Genomic DNA, 24,145 nt, shown 5'->3' with positions numbered 1-24,145 from the left:
GGCGATATTGTGGAGGTGGAGTCTGCACAAGCTTGTTAAAGATTGGACTTGGGGCTGGAAGGATAGGTTGGAGTCCAGAATGACACCAAGTACTCTGGCCTGTGGGGCGTGTTTGATGGTGGCGTTGTTGGATGTGATGGAGAGGTCAATGGGGGGTGGTGTCCGGGCTGGGGGGAAGACAAGAAACTCGGTTTTGGAGAGGTTCAGTTTAAGGAAGTGGAGCGACATCCAGTCTGATATGTCGCTCAGTAGGTGTGTGATTCGGGCGGAGACTGAGGTGGTGAGGTGGGGGGTTGAGAGATAGATTTGTGTGTCGTCGGCATATAGGTGGTAGTTGAAGCCGTGAGAGTGTATGAGTTGGCCAAGGGAGGAGGTGTAGATGGAGAAGAGAAGGGGCCCGAGGACGGAGCCTTGAGGGACCCCAACAGAGAGGGGGAGTGAGGGGGAATGTCAGGGATCTCCTCGATCCCCGCCGCGATGGGCTCGGCGCAGGCGCACTGCTCCACCCAGTACACGGGCACTAGGTCCGGGCCGGCCGCGGCGTTCGAGTTCGCGCATGCGCAGTAGAAGCCGCGGCCGCCCGCTGGGCACCAATGGCAGCGCAGGGCGGGATATTTAAAGGTCCCTGAGCTGTCATTTCGTTGCCTTCTGGTCTTACCTGCTTCCTGTGTTCCTGTACCTGTGCCTAGTAAGTTATTGACCCGGATTGCCTTTGACCTTGCTGATTTCTCCTGCCCAGACCCTTGCTTGCCTGACCTCTCTCCCTGGATGCCCCTTATTAGATCTGACCTCCTGCTGCTGACCTGGCGTGTGACCCGACGATTCTCTGCCTGCTCCCTTGTACCTTACCGTCCTCTACAATACCGACTCGGCCTGTCTGACTACGCACTTGCTCAGCCATCCATCCATCCATCCCATCGGGGTTACCCGACCTCCTCACATCTGGCTCTCCCTGGTTGGAGCCCCTGGCGAACACCACTACCACTGACAGGTGTGCTCAGTAGAGGCGACCTGGTCTCGGGGTACTACAAGTCCATCCCCACCATCAGGGGCCCTGGTGAACAAGTACCCTGGGGCTTAGACTCCGCGCTCTGGGCACGCCTGACCAGTGGAGTGCTAGTGGTGCCGCTCGGCGGTCCCTCACAGTACCAGAAGGCCATGACTGAGCCTCGAGGAGGACTCTCCCCATTGGACGAGGTTTGCAGGCACCTGGCTACCTTGACGCAAGCCGTAAACACATTACAGGACAGATGTCTGCAGATCGAGAATCGGTTTCAGGCCTGCACCATATCTGTTCCTGTTTCACAGGCCCCGGCTCCTGCACCACCGGTCGCAGCAGTCCATGAGCCGGCTCCTGGGCCTCCCACATCACTCCCTATGGCGGAACCCCGAGTACCCTTACCCGAACGCTTCCATGGGGATCGCACACGCTTTCGGTCATTCCGTGACTCCTGTCTGCTCTATTTTGAACTGCAGCCACGGACCTTTTTGACGGAATCAGTGAAAGTGGGGTTTGTTGTCTCCCTGTTGCAGGGTGAACCCCAAGACTGGGCCCACCGACTAAGGGGAAACAATGACCCTCACCTGGTTACGGTCGACAGCTTCTTTAACGCTATGGCCATCTTATATGATGACCCACAACGGGCAGCCTCGGCCGAGGCCACATTATACGCACTCCGACAAGGTCGGCGGGCGGCTGAGGAATACGCCTCTGACTTTAGGCGCTGGATGGGTGACACTCGTTGGAACGAGTTCGCACTTTTGCACCAGTTTCGTATGGGCCTATCAGAGGCTCTGAAAGACGAGCTCGCCCGGGTGGAGGTGCCCGAGACATTAGAGGACCTAATTGCACTCACCATCAAAATTGACCGTAGACTACGGGAGCGCAGATTGGAGAGGTCTGGTCAGGGTCGCGGAAATCCCTGGGGGTCATTTCAGGGATCCAGTCAACATACTAGGCCAAGCACCCAGAACCTGCCGTTTGAAGATGCTCCCGAACCCATGCAGCTAGGCCTGGCTCGGCCTAAACTATCGCCTGAGGAACGCCAGCGCAGATGCTCCCAGAATCTGTGCCTGTACTGCGGCGAAGCTGGTCACATGGTGCGTTCCTGCCCGCAGAAACTGAGTAAGTTCACCTCATCTTCTTTATCTGTTGGCAATATGAACCCGTCCCAGTACTTAGTTGTTCCCCTCTCCTTTCAGCTTTCAGAAAGGACCGTGGAGGTGACGGCCATAGTTGATTCGGGGGCATGCAGCTGTTTTGTGGATATCAATTTTGCTCACCAGCAGGGTATTCCCCTCCGCCCAAAGGAGAAGGGGTTTCACATCTTTTTGGCTGATGGTTCCCGGATAAAGTCAGGGGTGGTTAACCAGGAGACCCCTTCCATTGTGACTTCCATTGCCGGTCAGCACCGGGAACTCCTCCGCCTGGATGCTATTGCATCACCCCTTTTCCCAGTCATTCTGGGGCTCCCTTGGTTGCGGGCCCATAACCCCCAAATTGACTGGGAGACTGGGGTTGTCTCGTTCCCTTCCCCATATTGTCGGGAACTGTGTCGAACTTCGGGCCCGGAGGTCCCCCAGGTCCTCCTGTGCTCTGAAGGGGATGACAGCCTAAAACAAGTGATTCCTGCAGCCTACCATGAGTTTCTTGATGTGTTCAGTGAACGGGGAGCAGATGCTCTACCCCCCCACCGCCCATATGACTGTCCTATTGATCTGTTGCCCGGTTCGGAAATTCCGTTCGGGCGAATTTTTCCCCTTTCTGAGCTAGAATTAGGGGCCCTGAAGGACTATATTGAGGATAGCCTCCGAAAGGGATTCATCCGTCCCTCCACTTCCCCAGCAGGTGCAGGGATCTTCTTTGTAGAAAAGAAGGACAAGACTTTGAGGCCATGCATTGACTATCGGGAGCTGAATAGGGTCACCATTAAAAATCGTTACCCATTACCACTGGTACCTGAATTATTCCAGAGCCTAAAAGCTGCAGTAGTGTTTACCAAGTTGGACTTAAGGGGAGCCTACAATTTGGTTCGCATAAGGGAGGGGGATGAGTGGAAGACGGCCTTCCGCACCCGTTTCGGCCATTTTGAGTACCTGGTCATGCCTTTCGGGTTGTGCAATGCGCCAGCCACCTTCCAACACTTTGTGAACGACATCTTTAGGGACTTCCTGGACATCTTTGTCATCGTCTACTTAGACGACATTTTGATTTTTTCATCCTCCCTGGGGGAGCACAGGGTACATGTATCAAAGGTGTTGGGGCGGTTGCGGCAGCACGGGTTGTACGCTAAAGCAGAGAAATGCTGCTTTGAACAGGCTAGCGTTACATTTCTGGGTCTGATCATCTCCACCACGGGGGTCGCAATGGACCCTCAGAAGGTCTCAGCGATCCTAGATTGGCCTGAACCCACGGACAGGAAAAGTGTCCAACGTTTTATTGGGTTCGCAAATTTTTACCGGAAGTTCATCAAGAACTTCTCGGGTCTGGTCTCCCCCATCACTCAGTTAACCAAGCTTGGGACGCGATTCATATGGACGCCCGAGGCACAGGAAGCTTTTGAAGCACTAAAAAGGTTATTTACCTCGGCACCCATTCTGGGTCATCCCGACGCCTCCCTGCCCTACATCTTAGAAGTAGATGCATCTGAAAACGCGGTTGGCTCCATCCTTTCCCAGCGGAAGGGCGCCAAGGAATTACTTCACCCAGTAGCATTCTTTTCACGGAAACTTACCCCTGCGGAGAGGAACTACGACATTGGGGATCGCGAGCTACTGGCTATCAAAACCGCTTTAGAAGAATGGAGGTACCTGCTGGAAGGTGCCTCCCACCCCATCCTGATATTCACGGACCACAAGAACCTGGAATATCTGAGGACGGCCAAACGTCTACGCCCACGACAAGCAAGATGGGCATTGTTTTTCTCGAGGTTCCAGTTCCACATCACATACAGGCCCGGCTCGAAAAACACGAAGCCTGACGCGTTGTCACGCATGTACGAGGACACCAAGGAGATTCCAGTGCCCGACACTATTCTTCCTGCAGGAAATTTCTTGGCCCTTCAGACAAACCTTCACTCCGAGATCCTGAGAGCGTCCACAGCAATGTCCACCTCCGATGGGGCTCCCCTCCAGAACAAGGAGGGACTCCTATGGAGGGAGGACCGGATTGTGGTGCCGGAGGATGCCCGAACCTTAGTCTTGGGACATTGCCATGACCATCCACTGGCAGGACATTTTGGGCTGGTCAAGACCCTGGAACTTCTCCGACGTTCCTTCTGGTGGCCGGACATGGCCAAGGATTGTAAGAACTACGTGGGCTCCTGTGCCATCTGCCAGCGGAACAAGCCTTCAAGGAATAAGGCGTGGGGCCTGCTACGTCCATTGCCCATCCCTGAACGACCCTGGCAGAAAATCTCCATCGACTTCATAGTCGAGCTTCCACCTTCACTGAACCACACGGCAATTCTCGTGGTCGTGGACCGCTTGTCCAAGATGGCCCATTTCATCCCTTTACGGAAAACCCCATCAGCAGCCGAGACGGCGCAAGTCTTCATTCGAGAGATCGTTAGACTGCATGGGGTTCCCGAAGACATCGTCTCGGACCGTGGGGTGCAGTTTACCTCGCGGTTTTGGAGGGCATTGTGCAAAGCCCTGGATATCAAGCTGTCCCTTTCCTCGGCATTTCACCCTCAGACCAATGGCCAGACCGAAAGGACCAATCAGACCCTGGAGCAATACCTTCGATGCTACACATCATTCTCTCAGGACGACTGGGTGCCACTCCTCCCTTTCGCGTACAACAACGCTTGCCATTCAGCAACTGGGCAGTCCCCGTTCTTCGCCAACTATGGGTTTCATCCTGTCTTCCTCCCGGACTTGGTCCCGGAATGCCCGATTCCAGCGACACAGGATGCACTGACCTTTTTCACCTCCAACAATAGGAAACTACAGGAAGCCATCCGTCAAGCCCAAGAGGACTACAAGAGGGCTTTTAATAGGAAGCGAAGAGGGGATCTGGTGTTGCAGCCCGGAGAGAAGGTTTGGCTGGCTACGTCAAACTTGAGGTTGCTCTGCCCGTCAAAGAAGTTGGGACCTAAATTTATAGGCCCTTTTTGCATCAAACGGATGGTCAATGAGGTGGCCTATGAACTTGTTCTCCCTGAGACACTCAAGATCCACCCTGTCTTCCACGTGTCCCTGTTGAAACCAGTAGTCCCTGATGCCTTCCCGGAACGGGAATCCAGGCCCCCGGAGGCCGTAACGGTTGAAGAGGAAGAAGAATTCGAGGTGGAGGCAATCCTGAAGTGCCGATGAAGGGGGGGCCAGACCCAATTTCTCATCAAGTGGAAGGGCTACGGCCCTGAGGACAATTCGTGGGAGCCAGCCCATAATGTCCATGCACCTAGGCTTGTCCGGGGGTTTCTTCGTGATCACCCGTGGTGGAGAGATCGGGTGGGCATCCGGAGGTTGCCCGTAGGGGGGGGGCAATGTCAGGGATCTCCTCGATCCCCGCCGCGATGGGCTCGGCGCAGGCGCACTGCTCCACCCAGTACACGGGCACTAGGTCCGGGCCGGCCGCGGCGTTCGAGTTCGCGCATGCGCAGTAGAAGCCGCGGCCGCCCGCTGGGCACCAATGGCAGCGCAGGGCGGGATATTTAAAGGTCCCTGAGCTGTCATTTCGTTGCCTTCTGGTCTTACCTGCTTCCTGTGTTCCTGTACCTGTGCCTAGTAAGTTATTGACCCGGATTGCCTTTGACCTTGCTGATTTCTCCTGCCCAGACCCTTGCTTGCCTGACCTCTCTCCCTGGATGCCCCTTATTAGATCTGACCTCCTGCTGCTGACCTGGCGTGTGACCCGACGATTCTCTGCCTGCTCCCTTGTACCTTACCGTCCTCTACAATACCGACTCGGCCTGTCTGACTACGCACTTGCTCAGCCATCCATCCATCCATCCCATCGGGGTCACCCGACCTCCTCACATCTGGCTCTCCCTGGTTGGAGCCCCTGGCGAACACCACTACCACTGACAGGTGTGCTCAGTAGAGGCGACCTGGTCTCGGGGTACTACAAGTCCATCCCCACCATCAGGGGCCCTGGTGAACAAGTACCCTGGGGCTTAGACTCCGCGCTCTGGGCACGCCTGACCAGTGGAGTGCTAGTGGTGCCGCTCGGCGGTTCCTCACAGGGAGGTGGTAGCATTATAGGTAACGCTGAAAGAGCGTTGTGACAGGTAGGATGAGAGCCAGGAGAGAGCAGAATCTCTGAGGCCGAGGGAGTGTAGTTTTTTGAGGAGGAGGGGGTGGTCGACTGTGTCGAAGGCCGCAGAGAGGTCAAGGAGTAGGAGCACTGAATAGTGGCCATTAGCTTTGGCGGTTAGCAGGTCGTTGGAGAGTTTAAGTAAGGCAGTTTCAGTGGAGTGTAGGGGACGGAAGCCGGACTGTAGGGGATCGAGGAGGTTGTTGTCGTTGAGGTGAGAGCTTAGGCGGGTGTAGACTAGGCGCTTGAGGAGTTTGGATGTAAATGGGAGCAGGGAGATGGCTCTGAGGTTGTTCGGGTCATTGGGGTCCAGGGAGGGCTTTTTAAGTATGGGGGTGATGTGTGCATGTTTCAGAGGGGAGGGAAAAGTGCCGGAGGAGAGGGAGAGATTAAAAATGTGGGTGAGGGAGCGTAGGATGGAGGGGGAGGGAGGTCGTAGGAGATGTGAGGGGATAGGGTCGAGGGGGCAGGTGGTGAGGCGGGCATCAGAGAGGATCTTGGAGACTTCCTCGATGGTAGTAAGGTCAAAGGTGTGGAGTGTTGGGGGGGCTTCAGTATGAGGAATGTAGGGTGGGGTGGAAGTGGAGGTCAGAGCAGTGGTGGGGCCGTGGGAGAGGGGTGATGAGGGGGTAGCAGAGTGAGTGGGAACGGGGTTGGAGGGAGTTTGAGCAGCGACGAAGTCCCTGCGGGTTATGTCGAGGGAGAGGGGGGATGAGGGGGTAGCTGTGTGAGAGGGGACAGGTTGAGAGGGCGTGTGAGTTGCGGCGATGTCCTTGCGAATTGTGTCAATCTGGTTTTTGAAGTGATTGGCAATCGCAAGGGCGGTGAGTGAGGTGCTGGGTGAAGGTGGGGGTGGCGAGAGTAGATAGTTGAAGGTGGAGAAGACTCGGCGAGGATTGGAGGAGAGGGCCTTGATGAAGGTCAGGAAGTAGGCTTGTTTGGCTGCGTGGAGGGAGGAGGTGTAGGTGTGGAAGGCAGATTTGTAGCGGGTGAAGGCTTGTTGTGATTTGGTTTTGCGCCATAGTCGCTCCAGGGCGGGACTGTGTCGTTTGAGGGTTTTGGTGTGATCAGTCTGCCAGGGCTGGAGCGGTCGGGGTCTGATGTTGCGTGTGGTTAATGGCGCTAGTGAGTCAAGGGCTTTTGACAGCGCGTTGTTGTAGGCCGTCATAGCCAAGTCGGGGCAGGACAGGGGGAGGATCCTGTCGTGGAGTGGAGTTGATCAGCTGCAGAGTGGAGGGGGGCAGGGTTAAGGCTGCGGAGGTTACGGCTGGTAGTAGTGTGACATTTGGAGGGGTAGGCATTGGAGGGCGGGGAGATAGGTAATCAGGTTGTGGTCAGAGAGAGGGAAGGGGGTGTTAGTGAGGTTGTGGGGGGCGCAGCAGTTGGAGAAGACAAGATCAAGGATATTACCGTCACAGAGCACCTCACTCACCGCCCTTGCGATTGCCAATCACTTCAAAAACAAGATTGACACAATTCGCAAGGACATTGCCGCAACTCACACGCCTTCTCAACCCGTCCCCTCTCACACAGCTACCCCCTCATCCCCCCTCCCCCTCGACATAACCCGCAGGGACTTCGTCGCTGCTCAAACTCCCTTCAACCCCCTTCCCCCTCACTCAGCTACCCCCTCTTCACCCCTCTCCCACGGCCCCACCACTGCTCTGACCTCCTCTCCCACCCCACCCTACATTCCTCATACTGAAGCTCCCCCATCACTCCGCACCTTTGACCTTACTACCATCGAAGAAGTCTCTAAGATCCTCTCTGATGCCCGCCTCACCACCTGCCCCCTCGACCCTATCCCCTCACAACTCCTACAACCTCCCTCCCCCTCCATCCTACGCTCCCTCACCCACATCTTCAATCTCTCCCTCTCTTCCGGCACTTTCCCTTCCCCTCTGAAACATGCACACATCACCCCCATACTTAAAAAGCCCTCCCTGGACCCCAATGACCCGAACAACCTCAGACCCATCTCCCTGCTCCCATTTACATCTAAACTCCTCGAGCGCCTAGTCTACGCCCGCCTATGCTCTCACCTCAACGACAACAACCTCCTCGATCCCCTACAGTCCGGCTTCCGTCCCCTACACTCCACCGAAACTGCCTTACTCAAACTCTCCAACGACCTGCTAACCGCCAAAGCTAATGGCCACTATTCAGTGCTCCTACTCCTTGACCTCTCTGCGGCCTTTGACACAGTCGACCACCCCCTCCTCCTCAAAAAACTACACTCCCTCGGCCTCAGAGATTCTGCTCTCTCCTGGCTCTCATCCTACCTGTCACAACGCTCTTTCAGCATTACCTATAATGCCACCACCTCCCTCTCACTCCCCCTCTCTGTTGGGGTCCCTCAAGGCTCCGTCCTCGGGCCCCTTCTCTTCTCCATCTACACCTCCTCCCTTGGTCAACTCATACACTCTCACGGCTTCAACTACCACCTCTATGCCGACGACACACAAATCTATCTCTCAACCCCCCACCTCAACCCTCGGTCTCCGCCCGAATCACACACCTGTTGAGCGACATATCAGACTGGATGTCGCTCCACTTCCTTAAACTGAACCTCTCCAAAACCGAGTTTCTTGTCTTCCCTCCAGCCCGGACACCACCCCCCATTGACTTCTCCATCATGTCCAACAACGCCACCATCAAACCCACCCCGCAGGCCAGAGTACTTGGTGTCATTTTGGACTCCAACCTATCCTTCCAGCCCCAAGTCCACTCTTTAACAAACTCGTGCAGACTCCACCTCCGCAACATCGCCAAAATCCGCACGTTCCTAACTCCAGAAACCACTAAACAGCTCATCCACTCCCTCATCATATCACGACTCGACTACTGCAACTCCCTCCTCACTGGCCTGCCTCGCCGCTGGCTATCCCCGCTTCAGTCCATCCTGAATACGGCTGCCAGACTCATTCACCTTTCCAACCGCTCCGTTTCCGCCACCCCCCTCTGCCAATCCCTCCACTGGCTTCCGATTGCGCAACGGATCAAATTCAAAATCCTAACGCTGACGTACAAAGCTGTCCACCATACTGCCCCGAACTACATCACTGACCTAATATCCAAGTACCGCCCAGCACGCACACTCCGCTCTTCACAAGACCTCCTTCTCTCTAGTTCCCTGGTCTCCTCCTCCCATGCCCGCCTCCAGGACTTCTCCAGGGTGTCACCCATCCTCTGGAACTCCCTGCCCCAACCCATCAGATTATCACCTACTCTCCTCTTCTTTAGGCGCACCCTGAAAACCCATCTCTTCAGGGAAGCCTACCCCGCCCGCTGCTAACTTGCCGACCTCCTCCACTCTTCCTACCACTCCATCCCCCACAGCTATCTCCTCCTGTGCCACCATCCCCTCCCTCCTAGATTGTAAGCTCGAAAGAGCAGGGCCCTCGATCCCCTCATGTTTTGCATGGTATTGGTATTGTTCTGTCACATGTTCTGTTCCCCTCTGTAATGTACAGCGCTGAGCGAACTATTGGCGCTTTATAAATACTGTATAATAATAATAATAATAGTCAATTCAGTCAATTAACGAAGCGCCGGCCGCCATTTTAAAAAAGGGAAACAAGCCCATACTTCTCCACTTTATGCCATACCGCTTAAATGAGTATCTTAAATGATGCATGGGCTTATTGCAGTATCGCGAATTCTGTAACTATATAAAGAGAAACCGTCTTTTATTTATAGAAGAACAAATAATTTACGTGATGTTCTAGTTCATAATGTCATCTCCCCTCCCAAGAAAAAGAATATCAATATGTTCAATTTGCAAGGTTTCTACCCATGTAAAAAATGTTGCATTTGTAAAACAACAAGGACTACTAATAGGGTTATATCTAAGTTTACTTCCCAGAATACTGGGGAAAGTTTTAAAATTGAGAATTTTATCACCTGTAGAACGGCATTTGTAACGTATATTTTAGAATGTCCGTGCCACCTACAATATGTAGGTAGGACAACGAGACCCCTCTATAAAAGACTTAGAGAGCATGTCACCAATATAAAGAAAGGTAAAAAAGACCATTGTCTATCTAGACATTTCAGGGATGTCCATGAGTGTAATCCGGAAGCCCTGAAATTTTGTGGCATCGACTCTGTAGATACCCATTGGAGGGGGGGTGATAAAATCAAGCTTCTATCACAAAATGAAACATTTTGGATTTTTCGATTACGGACTCTCAAACCTAGAGGATTAAATGTTGAGCTAGATTTGAACTGTTTTATTTCTAATTTTTGAGAATATCGGTAGTTTTATATATATTTTTTAGTAATTTTGAAATATTATACAGATATAAAAGGAAGGATATAGGTAAGGGTAGGGATGTAAGCTAACGGTCACATATATTTATGAGGTTATCTATATCGAACTATATATTATTTTTCTATTGAATAAAAGAGGTATAGGGTTAGAGATGAGAATATTATTAGGTTTATGCATTTTGGTGATATACCCTTATATATATGGAGGTGCAATAGTTAATGGATTTAGTGTTGGTATTTTAAAGTTAGCTTTTAATCTTGGAAAATCGTATCCTATATGATTCAGGTTTTATATACTATATAGTTTTAATTCTGGAGTATTTTATCTTATTTGTTATATAAGGGAGTGTTATTAGATACTGGTCTATGTAATTGGTATGCAAAAATTGTTTTTATAATATGGACATTTTTTATAGAATATGGCATGTCTATTTGGTATGAGACATATTAGATTGCCTGGGGAGGTGTGAGATCTATATAGTTACAGAATTCGCGATACTGCAATAAGCCCATGCATCATTTAAGATACTCATTTAAGCGGTATGGCATAAAGCGGAGAAGTATGGGCTTGTTTCCCTTTTTTAAAATGGCGGCCGGCGCTTCGTTAATTGACTGAATTGACTATAACAAGGAGCGATGGTCCGACGTGCTTATCCCTTAAGATTAAGTCCCGGATGTGACGAAACGCGTTAGAGGGTGTGACGTTGGACGTACAAAGCAGGAACCGGAAGTAACACGGTGGCCATCTTGGAGTGGGGAATCGTGAGTATATCCACCCAGGAGCTGCGTGGCAATCCCCAGGCAGGGGAGTTTTTCTTGGAATGCGCGATTGTCATTGTATACATGTAAGCAGATATATTAAAGTATATTTTAAAGATATTTTGCGGATTTACACTATCATTGTCCCTTATATCCTGGACGGATCTGAGTGACCAGGGAACTGGCTGATGATAACAGGAGGGGATGAGATTGGAGAGTGGAGACAAGGAGACTAGATTGTATCTTACAACGATTTTGAGATTCTGTTCTCTGGTAAGGGTATATAATCTATAAGCATGAGAATTCAGACACCATTGTAGTGAACACACTGAGTGTAACACATCACTGTTGTGACACAAGTTGCTGTGGTTGTTTTTCTCACGTTTTGCACTTATATAAAACACGTGTGGAGTGCTATATATTTTAATGATAATGCACTATGTGGAGCTTTTTTGATTTTTTTGATGATCTGAGTGGGAGCTGACTTGTGAGGATCTTCAAACAATACAAAGAGTGACTTTGAGTGGGACATTGTATTAATTATTCACTTTTTCTTATAATTCTTGGAATATAATTGTACACTGTTAAATAGAGCATATATGGGATAATTCACTGATGATTTGGATTAATTATTGTTGATTGCATTACTGAGTGAGTAGGGTTTGTATCACTAGAGGGGGGAGGATTCTTTTTAGAAAAATACTTTTGATGTGTGTAACTTTCTAAGGTGGAAAGTGGTTTCTATTTTGAATTGGTTAGTTGGCAGGGGTTTGAGGATTCTACCACTTTTATTTATTTATTTTTAGTTTATGCGGTAGCGTGGGTTGGTGGAAATGGAAGGTCAAAATGAAAAAAAAAAACACCACCAGAGGTGCTTGAGCAGTTGTACCAGCAGATGTTTTAGTGAAGAGGCCCTGTCACCAAGCCATTTATTTCAGCAAAAATCATCCAATAAGTTTATATAGGCGTTTAACATACTGTATGTTAGGCATGTTATTTACCAGTAAAGGCCTTCCTTGTGTAGACATTTAACAGATTTTTGACTGTTGCTGGGGGCCCCTATCTTCAATGTAATGTCAGCAGACCCAGAGCTGTCATTCAAGTGACAATCTGTAAGGTTCCTCTCTCCCAACTGCTGAATATAAGGTTAAATAGGGAGGTAAAGGGAGGGGTGGAGATGCTGGGCCAGCACAGACAGTAATTAGACACTTCAAGAAGAGAAGAGAGCTATGATGTACACAAAGAGGGGTGTGCTACAGAATTGACCCTATCTGGATTGACACATTTTCTAGCAAGTTCAAAGGCACACAACAGAGGAATAAAAAAATGACATTATGTATAGAAAAAAGCAGTCAGTAAGCAATTAAAATACTTGATTTTCTGTGTTTTTACCTGTTTTTTTTTTACGTTACTGACCAGGTCCCTTTTAAAGGATAAGTTCACCTTTGGGAACATGTTACATGTTCCACCCATTTTTAGGGTGGATCAGGCCGCTCCTAGATTCTCTATGACAGTGGGCTGGGGATCTTCAACCTGCACCCCCGGTCACAATTTGAAAAGAGCGCGCCCACATGGACATGTCATTAATTCACAGAGTTCTGTGAATGAATAAACTACAAGTACTGATAGCCTTTTGCGGCTGACGGCTTATAGTTCTACCTTATCTAACCATCCACCTTACTAACCGCTCCGTATCCGCCGCCCCCCTCTGCCAATCCCTCCACTGGCTTCCGATTGCCCAACGCATAAAATTCAAATTATGAACAATGAGGTACAAAGCTGTTCATAACACTGCCCCAAACTACAATACCGACCTGATATCATCTACCACCCAAAACGCACTCTCCGCTCCTCACAAGACCTCCTACTCTCTAGTTCCCTGGTTTCCTCCTCCCATGCCCGTCTCCAGGACTTCTCCAGGGCTTCCCCCATTATCTGGAACTCCCTACCCCAATCCATCAGACTGTCACCTGCCCTCCTCACCTTTAGGTGCACCCTGAAAACCCATCTCTTCAGGGAAGCCTACCCCGCCCTCACTTAATTGCCCATCTCCTCCGCTCTTCCCCACTCCATCCCCCACAGCTATTTCCTCCTGTACCACTCTCCCCTCCCTCCTAGATTGTAAGCTCCAAGGAGCAGGGCCCTGGAACCCCTCGTGTATTGTATTGTATTGTTACTATGCTGTCTCCCATTATAATGTACAGCGCTGAGCAAACTGTTGACGCTATATAAATACTGTATAATAATAATAATAGTTCTCAATACACTACCAGGGCACTAAGGAGCACTCAATGTAGTTCATTGATTCTTCTGTCATTGTGTGCACAAATGAGGTATGAGCAGACAACTTACACTGACAGTCTGCAGGAACCCTGCATTGCACCCGCGATCTGCTGATCGCTGTTGCAATGCTTTCTAGGTTTCTACAAAAAATAGTAAATGCACATTTTTTTTACCTGCAAAAAATGTGTATTTATTTATTTTTTTTAAAAGATGAACATCTTTTAAAGCAAAAGTGCACTTCCAATGAAAGCTACACTAATCTGCCATGCTTCACTCTCCCAGAGCTTTATTAAATCTTAACACCCCCACCCCAGCTGCTTTCTTACTACAGGAAGACAGGCATAACTTGCACCGAGCCATGACATTGTTTCCAGTACTTCTCTTCAACACTGGCCATGCAGTAAGCAGTCAGAGTTATATAGGGCCATCTCTCAAAACTGGAGATGTGCTTATTGTGTGACCAGCATTGCTGAGACTTTCAGCAGGGTTTTATAAGCTAGGCCATTGCTCAGCGCAAGCTGCATCTGTCTTTCTTTGGTAAGTACCTGGGGTGGAAAAGTTTTATTTCAGAAGAACCTAGGAGGGCTAGTGGGGGCAATGGACTTGTCCTTTAACCTCCCTAGCGGTATGATTATGTCCATATTTCTGTGCTTAAAGCGGTACATTTGTTAGCATGGAAATATGTATTTTTTTTATTGTAGGCCTGTAATTTGTAGGAATAACTCACTGAAATCTGTCCAAACAAGAGTCTAGTAAACATCCCGGGTAGATAAAACTTGAAACACGAAATCATAAATTATAGTTTAATAAATAATCATATAAAATAATAATATAATAATAATAAATTTAATTCAATAATATAATCAAACCAAAAACACTGAAATTTGAAATATAGCGTCAAGTTCGCACATCACTGATCAAAGTCACAAAATCATTTTCAGTGTCTGATGACGAATTTCCCCACAAATCATTATCACTCAATTCTGCAAGTGGTTCTGATTTACTATCGCTGTTCTCTAGCTGGTCTAAAACCGCTTTTGACCTAAAGGGACGCTTTTTGGACGCCATGGACGTTTCTCAGTTTCCTCCCCTTAAAACCAATGATGGAGCACTGATGTCGGGGCATTTTCTACTCCCACTGGGCACAGTCTAGCCCCTGTAAAGCCAGGAGGACAGTAAACTGGCCCTTTGCTTAGAAAGTTTGGAGACCCCTGCCTTAAATGATTCTTATATCCAGAATGAAGAACTTAATACCAACAGATATTATTGACTAAGTCTAGGTTCACACCTATGCAGGTTCTGTTTTATGCATTTCTGCATTGCATTTTGTATTTTTGCACTTGCGTTTTTGCCGCATTTTTTTTTTCTTGTTGCTAGATAGATTTTAAAAACAAAATGCATCAAAAATGCAATACATGCTTTTCTGCAGTGTTCCCACTGAGGTCTAAAGAACCAAACCCGTAACATTTTGCGTTAAAAAAAGTTCCTGACTCTTTACAAAAAACGTACTAGTTGAACCTGTCCCATAGGAAATCATGTTAAATGGACTGTACTGCGTTTCTGCAAAACGCTGCAGAAAACGCATAGGTGTGAATCTAGGGTTACTGATTCCTTTTATTAATTAAAAGCCAAGATACACTGAACATGTAGATAAAACCTTTAAAAAACATATCAAAAGTCATATCTAGGGATTAATCGGATACCTTCAAACAAAATACCATATGTATAATTGTCATATCTTCATATCAGGCCAGTTTGGATTACCAATCAAATCTGAGAGCTCTCAGAAACAAAGGGACAACCATGGAGAGAAAACAAGGATAGACAAGGTGGTCACACAATTAATAGATGTGCAGCATGCTGAGCAAGCATTACACCCAGTCAGTCCTTGGGGCAGTTAGCAAAAGATATGTTGAATCATTCACTGAGTCTCAGGGCATGACAATGTATCGTGGACAAGAAGTGAGTCAGGTGAGTCCCAATGAGCTTTGCACTTGGAGTTACATCAACTGTGATTCTGCTTTAAGCCCCAAATATAGACAGAACTAAGTATGCCTATTATAGCAACAGGAATCCAAGCCGAAAGGGACAACTGGATGTGGAGGAAACAGGATTCTTGTAGAGGTGTTCTAAGGATGTCTGTTAACCCAGATCCACCTGGTATAACCGTCAACCTCCCTCGCACATATAGTAGCTGCTAAAAGCATCCATATATACTCTGGTTCAGTTGGCCAGCGCAGATATCACATACATGTCTTGGCTCCACTGCAAATCAGAGATTCCTGGTGAAGTTGCATTGTAAAGATGGTGGCCTTCTTAGATCCATAACTTGGTACAGATTAAATGTTTCCCCCTTTTAAACATAAAGATTGGTATACTTATCAGTCCTTTATTTAAACCGATATTGATCCAGACATGGCTGATGATTTCCCTTTCCAGTTTTGCTGGACCCCTCCGCCTGCATCACAGACGGACCCTCCCCGGGTGCATCAGAGACAGACCCCCCCGGTTGCATGCCTCTGATGGTGGTGTCAGCAGGGGTTGTGCTCTAGCTAGGAACAGGGAACCCAAAATACTCAGCAGCTCTTGAGAGGGTAGAGTTACATGTTCAATATCCATCATCAGACAGCTTTCTCATGGATATAATGGACATGCAGCATAGCAGGATTTCTCATTAATCACACAGATACAGTATATAGCAAGCCTTGCAGCGTTACAGGATTCTCATTGACAACACATGATTTGAATGACTGTAAAAATGCTGTGTGCCTGGTTGCCATGTGCCTATCAGGGAATGGAACCTAGGACCAAACAGCCAGCCATTCATATTTGAAGGTTCCTTAATTCTAATGCCTCCCCTTTTCAATGGTCTTTCCCATTGCTTTCTTGAAAATGTAGCACCCTACTAAATAGGTTGCTAGGATAATAGGTAAATTTCATTTTTTGGCTCCTCTGTAATCACTGGAGCAGCTTTTGATTGCTTTGGGCTGTTCTGGATCTCACAGGCTGCAGGTTTAATTATTTCCTCTTGCATTCTAAAAGATTCTAGAACAGTGGTCTCTAAAATGCAGCCCCAGGGTCGGATGAGGCCTCTTGCTTGCCTTTTTCTGCTCTTGAGGCATAGTTCCTGCCACTGACACCAACAATAGGACAACATTTCTCCCACTGACACCAAACATTTCATCCCCCAATACCAAATATCAGGCATTGTTATCTCCCACAGGATACAGTCCTGCCCCCCCAAAGTCTGAAGGACAGTAAACTGTCCCTTTCTTTAGAAAGTTTGGAGACCCCTGCTTTAGAACATAGTGGGCAGGAAAGTTAAATTAATGGAGTGAATATTAATTGTTCTTCAGCCAATCCCTTGGGGGGTGTGCCAAGTAGGTTGCCGAAGGGACTGATAAACAGCAGGGTCTTCCTGTTGGGTCAGCAGCTCTGCTGATTCATGTTGTTGTTCATCAAGGTCCTGGCTGTGGCAGAGCTGAAAGGCCTACACCTGAAGTAGTATCTCTGACACCTTGAGACTTTACCAAAGCCCCGATTCATAGTTACATAGTTAATCCAGTTGCAAAAAGACAAAGGTCCATTTAGTTCAGCCAACAGAAAAAAAAAGACAGACACATACACACAAATAGAAAACCTTCATATAGCCTATTCTATACCCACAATTGATCCAGAGGAAGGCAAAAAAAAACAGCAAAGCATGATCCAGTTTGCTACAGCAGGGGAAAACAAATCTTCCTGATCCCCAAAAGGCAATTGGATATTCCCTGGATAAACTTTACTTATAAATATTAGGATCCAGTTATATTCTGTGTTCATGTGAACCGCTGAAGGTGTCAATGTTAATGACACCCCAAAAACGGTTTGCAAAACACTGTGTGATTGCCTAATTGGATAGCATGGGTGCTGCACCTTTTTGGTGCAGATGCAGTGTGATTTGAGCCATACAAAGTGAATGGGCTCAAATCTCTCTGCACAGAATGACATGTGATTTGAACAGCAATGCAGTGCGATTCCTTTCCGAAGCTCATGCGGTTCTCCGCACTGCATTACTGTGGACCTAGGCTAAAGAATCCAGTCTACACAGCCTCACTAGAAGGCACCTAGAGGAAGCTGAAGGAGCACAGCTGCCCTCCTGGCCTCGTGAAAACCAACTTTATTACAAGATCCTGGTAACTGTGTACTTTTGGGAGAGCTGGGCCAAGTAGTTGTTGTCCTGAGGTGTTCCTACCTCTGGCCTTCTCTAGTCACTAGAGGGAGGGCTCTAGTCAATATCATTATCTGTGCTGTAGACATCTGCAGAAACTACCATGGTCCTGACTGTGAGATTACAGACTGGTTTCCACTACTGTATCTACTATGTGTAATTGTTTTGGCGTAACCCACACCCCTTTATCCTTTCTTGTTACAAGTTCTACAAGCAATAAATATTAAAAAGACAACCCTAGATTGTTTAATGAGCTTAGAGTGAATGGGCAGTTGCTGTGTGCCTGGCTGCCTCTGCACTATTTTGGAAAAAGAACCTGTTAACCACTTGACCTACGCAAGATTTACCCCCCTTCCCGACCAGGCCATTTTTTGTGATACTTCATTATTTTAACTGACAATTGCGCAATGCTGCACATAAATTAAATGTATGTCATTTATGTCACACAAATAGAGCTTTCTTTTGGTAGTATTTGATCACCCCTGAGGTTTTTTTTTATTTTTTGCGCTATAAACAAAAAAAGACTCAAAATTTAGAAAAAAAACCCCAATATTTTTTATTTTCTGCTATAAAACATATCCAGTAAAAACATTTTAAAAATCAAATTGCTTTATAAAACTAGGCCAATATGTATTCTGCTACATATTTTTGGTAAAAAAATCCCAATAACCATATAATGATTGGTTTGCGCAAAAGTTATAGGTTCTACCAACTATGCTATATACACTGCTATGTATACTGGAGTTTGTATTTTATTTTTATAGTAGTAATGGTGGCGATCAGTGATTTATAGCGGGACCGCAATATTGCAGCGGACAATCGAACACTAACTGGTACTACAGTGTTCAGTGCTAAAAATATGTACTGACACTGTAGTAATGATACTGGCTATGAAGGGGTTAAACATCTAGGGTGATCAAGGGGTTAACTGTGTGCCTAACTATGTGTAATGTGTACTGTGTGTGCTGTTTTTAATAGGTAATGTGCTGAATTCTATTCCCTGCAATCCATTGGCCGGCACCTGCTGATGGATTTCTGCTGCGACCAATCACAGCAGAAGCGGTGTTCCGTACACGCACACCCATAGCCAGGAAATGAAGAATCGTGTTAATATATGAGATTCTGCACAGCACGGCCACTCTGTAGTGATATATCTGCTATGGGGCGGTTGGCAAATAATTAAACTCAGAAGCCCCCCTGGGGTAGCATTTTTACTTCTGTTTGTATTGCTGTTAGAAAGTTATCCTTACTTCCTGCCTGTTGTCACTAGAACAGGGAGTGGGAATAAATCTCTCTTGGGATAGCAGTAAAACATGGCAGGTATTATAACCCTATCCAAAACTAAGGGGAAAACTGGCTGGATATACATATATATATATATATATATATATATATAAATCATGTATAAAAATAGTAACTGTTGTCAGCACTCTTCCATAATATCACATCATGACATACCAAATTCCTCCTCTGTTAACATCACACTTTGTTCTATTAAAAAAATACAATTTGCTCCTTAGTGTTATTTCACTTTTGTTTTGTGCCTTATTTTCTTACACTGAATATTTACTTGCAGAACCAAATTCAAATTGTTATTCCACAAATGTGCCTGTCAGTTGTGATGGATCGACAACCACTGCCAGCTGTGTGGTCTACAATAGTCTGAATGACAGTGTCCAAAGCGATATCATGACTGTCAAATATGTTAAAGGTAAGACAAATTAGTCTCATGCCTAAGTAGCTCAGTCCTAAGGGCAAGAGATGGTTGATGTGATGAAAATATACTGTACCAGGAAATGTTGTATTTGTTGCACGGACAAATGTGTCTGATCTTTTGTTACATATCATAAACCTAGGGCTTGTTCACACATTTTACTGCACAGGATGAATGCAGGTCACTGTTAGGACACACAGAAAACAACTATTTTCTATGTGTCCTATTCACAAGGAGGTGCAGTGCTGTGAGCTGCAATAAAATGCAGAAATGCTGCATTTTATTGCACCATACAGGACAAGATCACATGTCACTGCACATCAGCACAACGCTGTTGATAGGTCCGGTTCCCAAATCAGGGTAGCAACAACAGAGAATGGTTCTTCTTTAGGTGTAACTCCCATGGAGGGTTCTCTGAGCTGCCCTGATGGGGCAGTCCAGGCATGGTCCATCAACCCCAGCCAGTGAGAAACCCGAGGAACTGTGGGAGCACCGAAACCGGTAATAATACCTGCAGTGAGGCAGATGTGACAGCAGCAGACATAGCAGTGGATGGCAGAGGCAAGCCTCCCATCCCCAAGTCCTGTGGTTCCTCCAATCCAGCCAACCTCATGTAGAGCAGGGTGTTGCAGCTCATGTATTCGGCCCAGGGTAAAAAGTTGGACGAACGCCTCCGGCACATTGGACACTGGATGAAAGTCATCCCAGTCCCCAATCCGGCAAAGGGACATGGCAATGAGAATAGAAGAACCCAGTGTCCATGATCACTGTTCCTTGGGTTGGCTGGGGCTGTTTCCAGAATAACAACTGGTGCACCATGTTGGACAGCTTCCAGCAGCAGGAACCACGTGGAGGCAAGGTGCTTCTGGATTTGTGCTCTTTTTATTCAGCCTCTAATACTATAAAAGCCAACTACAGTAGAGCATACTGTCTGACATCACTGATCATGAGCTGGTCACACTTCCGTACACAAGCTAGACACATGCCATGGTCTCTTTACAGGATAGACTTCAGGTGCATGCAGGGGACGTATCCTGATGAGTACAGCAAGGGTTTGCAGGGATTAACATGCCCTAGCAGGGACACTAAGTCACTGGTCACAACGTTGTGATTTAAAATCATGTGATTTGAGTGCGATTTCAGCGCGATTTCAGGTGCAATTTGTGAAGACTTTATTGCTACTTGTGAAGATTTTCAACCATTTCTTGCAATTTGCAGTGCTATTTCCATTATATTCTATGTATGTGAAATTGCCAAAAAACTGCAGAAAAAGTGATGCAGGAACTACTTTAGAAATCACTCTGCAGTAAAGTACAAATGTTAAGACACTGACATTCACATTCATTGGATGTGATGATTTCCGGTGTGAATTCAATTGCCAAATCGCACCTGAAATCGCACCCAGTATGACCGGGCACTAAGAGACTGCACCTGGTAATGCCTTAACACTAGGCAGGAGTTTGCGGTCATGTGTACACAGCATTAAGGCATAACTACAGACATAGAAGTAGGCAGTAACTTAATTAACTCTTCTGTAACTCGTGGCCAAACCTGTTTACTGGTAACTCTAAGCACTCTAGACACAGATACTAGTTAGAGAACACCATTCTACAAGTGTGCAGCATTTAGGGACCATTATCACAGAGCCTGTACTGGTCTCCACCAACACAACAAATTCTGTCACCTCACTCCCGGTGACATGTCCAACTGTTGCTCCTGGACACAGGGAACCTGGACACAGGGAATACACACTTGAATCTAAGTACATGCTTACTCTCTTCCCAGGGGCCCCTCTACATCTCTCTTTCTCCCATGACTCCCAGGCTAGGTCTCTAGGTATGCTGTGTTGCGGATCCAGTCCAAAATGTGGGGAGCCAGCCGCTAGTGAAGGGGCCAAGCATAACTCCCCTCCACTACCAGAGTAACCGATACCCTTGCCAGTCATCCTTTCCCTGGCTGGTTGTTGCCTTTAGCAAATGACGCAACAGAAATATAGTCTGCACCAGGGGCGGACTGACCATTTGGAAACTCGGGCACTGCCCGAGGGCCCGGGGTCAGTAGGTGGCCCCATGAGATGCCCCTGGTACCTTTTTCATAGGCTTTTTTGAGTTTGGGCAAGGACACAGGGGCCCCATGATCCCCTATTGCCCGGGGGCCCCATGAGTTGTCAGTCCACCCCTAGTCTGCACTAGACAGCATCCTGCATGCTGGACTCTATCTACTATATCTCTCTAGCTCAGTCCCCTTGTTGTTGTGTGTGTAAGCCCTGTTCATTTGATATGCTGTGCATGCACCCCTTCAAGAGACTTCAGACCAGGCAAAAAGGTGAACAAAATAAAGATTCCTTACTGAGGTAGTTTGCAGTTAACAGTACAGTTGTCAAGACTGCTCCATAAGTCCCTGTACAGAGTTCTTCTAAGTGTCCCATTATGTATGTGTAACTTAGGCAGAAAGCAAAGTTCTTTTTAGGCAATAAATTCACAATAGGTGGTACAAGTCTTTAGAGTCCATGATTGGCAGTAATCTGCAAAGGAAATAGATCCATGATTGGCAGCTGTAAATCCACGAGGGTCTTTAGGCTCCAGACCGTATTGGAATCCCCGACTGGCCTTCCATCACCCCGCAAAGGGTGATCACTTCAGCAGGGTAACAGGCTACATTTTGGCAGTATCCAAGGAGGCTTTCTCAGGGGGTTTGCAGTGGGGTATGACTTATATGGTATGGGGCTGTAATCTTGTTATAAATGGCAGATAAAACATTACCCTTCCAGCTTGGTTACCTCCAGCTCACAGGTCAACCTGAGCACACAGTGCAACATAATGACATTGTAACATTTTGCACTTGGCTGGCTCAATTACTGTGAGGACCCAAGCAAGGACAGGAAAAACAAGAACTCACAGAGGAAGACACATCAGCCCTAGCACCTGCCTTCACACTCCCTTCAAATTCCCCAGCTACAAAATCCTAACGGATGAATTAAATACTCTTGACCACTGAATTCTATATGCTGTGCTGTCCCTCCCCACCATGTGAAAAAGTTTACGCAGTGAAAAATGTCCCTCCTAAAAAAGTAACACCTATCATTCTCCTCTGCACCCCTATCCACAGCTCATCTCTGCACCTCCCATCCACAGCTCACTTCTACAACTCCCTTCCACAGCTCACCTCTACACCTTCAGTCCGCAGCTCACCTCTGCACCCCACTGTCCACAACTCACCTATGAACCTCCACCCAAGCTCACTTCTGCATACCTGTCCAAAGCTCACATCTACACCTCTCACTCACAACCATCCTCTGCTTTTCTGTCCATATCTCACATCTGCACAACCATCCACAACTATCCACAGCTCACTTCTGCACCCCTCCATCTGCACTCACCTTTGTACCCCCCTTGGAATCACTTCTGCACCCCCCTTTTGCAACTCACCTCTGCAGCCTTATACGCTATTCACATTTTGCAACCTCTACATCCCCAGTCTGCAACTCACCTCTGCACCCCATGTCCGCAGCTCATCTTTGCATCCACTGTTGCAACTCATCTCTGCTCTGTGGGGGCAGCTCCAAACAGGAAGCATTGCTTTGATCAGTCCAAGGGCGTAACTATAGTCATAGCAGCAATTGCGGACTGATTGGGGGGGGAGAGGGTTGGCTATCAGTGTTGTCACAGATGAATAACAGCTTGTGAATGAGATTGTCACACCTAGTCCTGCCTACTGCTTTCAGGATTAACAGCCCTGCCTCTGTTGCTGAATCCCTCCCACTGTGAGCTCCAGTGGCCGGGAGAGGAGTGTATGAGACACAAATGGAGGATTTGGCTGATGCAATGGAAGTAAAATTAGTGGGGTTTTTTTGCTCTTGCTTTACATAATAACTGGATTTGAGACTTGTTTTGACTACCACACAGGAGTCTTTATATTTTATTTCAGTTAATACTGTACTTTTTTTTTTCGTCCAAACAAATTTTATTGAAGATACATACCAAGTACAGACAGAGTTACAGCTTTCAGATGGGTTATATTCCAAAGAAATTACATTAAGATACAAAGAAAGAAGATTAGGGGAAAAGAGAAAAAAAAAATGGAGGGAACTTCAGGCAACTTTCATATATAGCAAAATGGTACCTATGCAGCCCTTATCAGACCTAAATATGTAGATATTTGTTAATTATAGAAGAGCAGTAGGCCAACACATTTGACTGATAGCCTTTGTCAAGACAGCATAATCATGCATTTGTGTATATGGTGTTACAGGACCACTTATGACAGCAGGGCATAAGAACGAAAGGTCAGAGGGGTAGGCAGCCTCTCATTCCCAAGATGCAAAAATATGTACATTATGGCTGATGGATTGAGCTATTGTGACAAGGAGTAAGAGTTATCAGATATACTTCTGCCAATGTTATCCTCCTAGAGAAGTGTTCTCCTGGTCATATGGCTCCAAGGAGGAAAACAAAAAAGGGGGGGAGGGTGTGGAGGGGAGAGGGAATGGGAGTAGGGAAGGTGTGTGGGAAGGTATGATGCAGGTAGATGAGAAAAGGACATAAGGACATGACATTAAAAAGATGGGGGGGGTGAAAAGATCAAGAGAGAAGGTCAATAATGAACAGAGCAGAGTGAAGGAAAGACATCTCCTCAAGTGCCTGATGGA

The 24,145-nt window shown here is 47.4% G+C and overlaps 1 protein-coding gene across 1 annotated transcript in view; it reads left to right on the top strand.

Moving 5' to 3' along the window:
- The window catches only part of LOC149447645 (adhesion G protein-coupled receptor F5-like), a 145,744-nt gene that overhangs the window by 76,256 nt on the left and 45,343 nt on the right, over positions 1-24,145 (top strand). The window contains exon 9 of the mRNA XM_089652268.1: positions 19,360-19,494. Within this exon, the coding sequence (XP_089508394.1) occupies positions 19,360-19,494 (135 nt within the window). The remainder of the gene's footprint in view (positions 1-19,359; positions 19,495-24,145) is intronic.

Source organism: Staurois parvus, unplaced genomic scaffold (genome assembly GCF_062004578.1).
Source record: "Staurois parvus isolate SC_StPar_1 unplaced genomic scaffold, SC_StPar_1.0 ptg000678l, whole genome shotgun sequence".
Taxonomy (NCBI): domain Eukaryota; kingdom Metazoa; phylum Chordata; class Amphibia; order Anura; family Ranidae; genus Staurois; species Staurois parvus.
The sequence above is the reverse complement of the archived record's forward strand: the minus strand, read 5'-3'. Positions and strand labels throughout refer to the sequence as shown.